At 44.4% G+C, this 1,371-nt stretch overlaps 1 protein-coding gene across 1 annotated transcript in view; it reads left to right on the top strand.

Annotated features, from left to right (window-relative positions):
• Positions 1 to 1,057, top strand: part of LOC112259208 (glutamate receptor ionotropic, NMDA 2B-like) — an 89,618-nt gene extending 88,561 nt beyond the window's left edge. Inside the window, exon 8 of the mRNA XM_042315585.1 lies at positions 456 to 1,057. Within this exon, the coding sequence (XP_042171519.1) occupies positions 456 to 668 (213 nt within the window). The 3' untranslated portion in view covers positions 669 to 1,057. The remainder of the gene's footprint in view (positions 1 to 455) is intronic.
• The last annotated feature ends 314 nt before the right edge of the window (positions 1,058 to 1,371 follow it).

Genomic DNA, 1,371 nt, shown 5'->3' with positions numbered 1-1,371 from the left:
TGTCATTCCCCCCTCATTCTGAATTCTACTCTCTTTCCCCCGTTCCTCTGCCGTCCTTCACATTAACCTTTCTCCTACCCAATGTGCTGTGTGTCCCAGTCCTCGTCTCTGGTTGTTCTCTGGCCAACCGCCTGCTACAACTCACTCTTCTTCCTTTCTGTCTGTCTGTCTTTCAGTCATTCACTCACTCTGTCCCCCACTGTTTTGGTGTTTGTGTGTTATCATGACATGTTTAAGGCTCATTGATGCTTCCTTATTATAATAATAGTTTGGCAAAGAAGTAGCAGTTTGAATTTAAATGAATTTTTCAAGGGGCCCATTTTCATAACGCTATTGCCAACCAAATATGCATTGGCAAAAATCCCCCAAATGCAACCATCAATCTGAATCCAAACCAGAATTCCAATGTGAACACAGAAGCCAGCCTTATGGAGTGTGTTTGCTTACTGTCTCAGGTGGGGAAGTGGGAGAACGGCTCCCTGTCCATGAAGTACCACGTCTGGCCTCGCTTTGAGATCTACTCAGGGGCAGAGAGCCGGGAGGACGACCACCTTTCCATCGTTACGCTAGAGGAGGCTCCGTTTGTCATCGTGGAGGACGTTGACCCCCTCAGTGGCACGTGTATGAGGAACACTGTGCCCTGCAGGAGACAGCTCCAAACAATGTGAGGGGAAAACTCTCCACACTGTCTAGTGCCACTTACAATGTCTGTTACACAATGTATATCCTTAATACTACTGTAATGTGTATAATACCACAGAAATGATCACAATTCCACAACAATGTATTCAACTATAATGTAAAGTATTGATGTCAAAGCAGTGTCCAAGTCTATCATTTTAAGCTGTATAATAATTCTAGTTATGCCCCTTATAGTGGAACACAGTATCCACCATAAAAGCCTTTAGACTCAAACTCCATTCTTACAGTACTTTATGAGTATCTGCCATCTGCCTCCAGTATCTCTACATCTGTACTGAGTTGTATTAAGCCTCTAACTGTGTGGGTACGTCCTGTCCTGTGTCTCAATATGTTCCTCTCTCCACCCTGTCTCACTCTGCCGTGGCAACATGGCCATGATGGTATCCAAATCCAGGCTAGCGGGGTAGGAAGTACTCTGTTAAAGTCTCTAGAAAGCCGAGCGCTTTAAGCATGCTGATAATGCTCCCTTCCGTCTAATCTCTGTCTAAACATACGTTGTTCAGCATGGAAAAAATATCTTTGCCTGCCGCCTGGAGATGTATGAATGCCCACTGTTAATAAGGCCTATTGTTCTCCCTCTCACCTTTTACATTTTTTTTTAAACGTTTGCTCAGTCTGTCTATTCATGTTGCACTTTCCCCTACTATGTCTCCCCCTCTTCTGTTCTGT

The sequence above is a fragment of the Oncorhynchus tshawytscha genome, unplaced genomic scaffold (genome assembly GCF_018296145.1).
Source record: "Oncorhynchus tshawytscha isolate Ot180627B unplaced genomic scaffold, Otsh_v2.0 Un_contig_7158_pilon_pilon, whole genome shotgun sequence".
NCBI lineage: Eukaryota > Metazoa > Chordata > Actinopteri > Salmoniformes > Salmonidae > Oncorhynchus > Oncorhynchus tshawytscha.
Note: the sequence above shows the minus strand (reverse complement) of the source record. Positions and strands in the feature narration are given on the sequence as shown.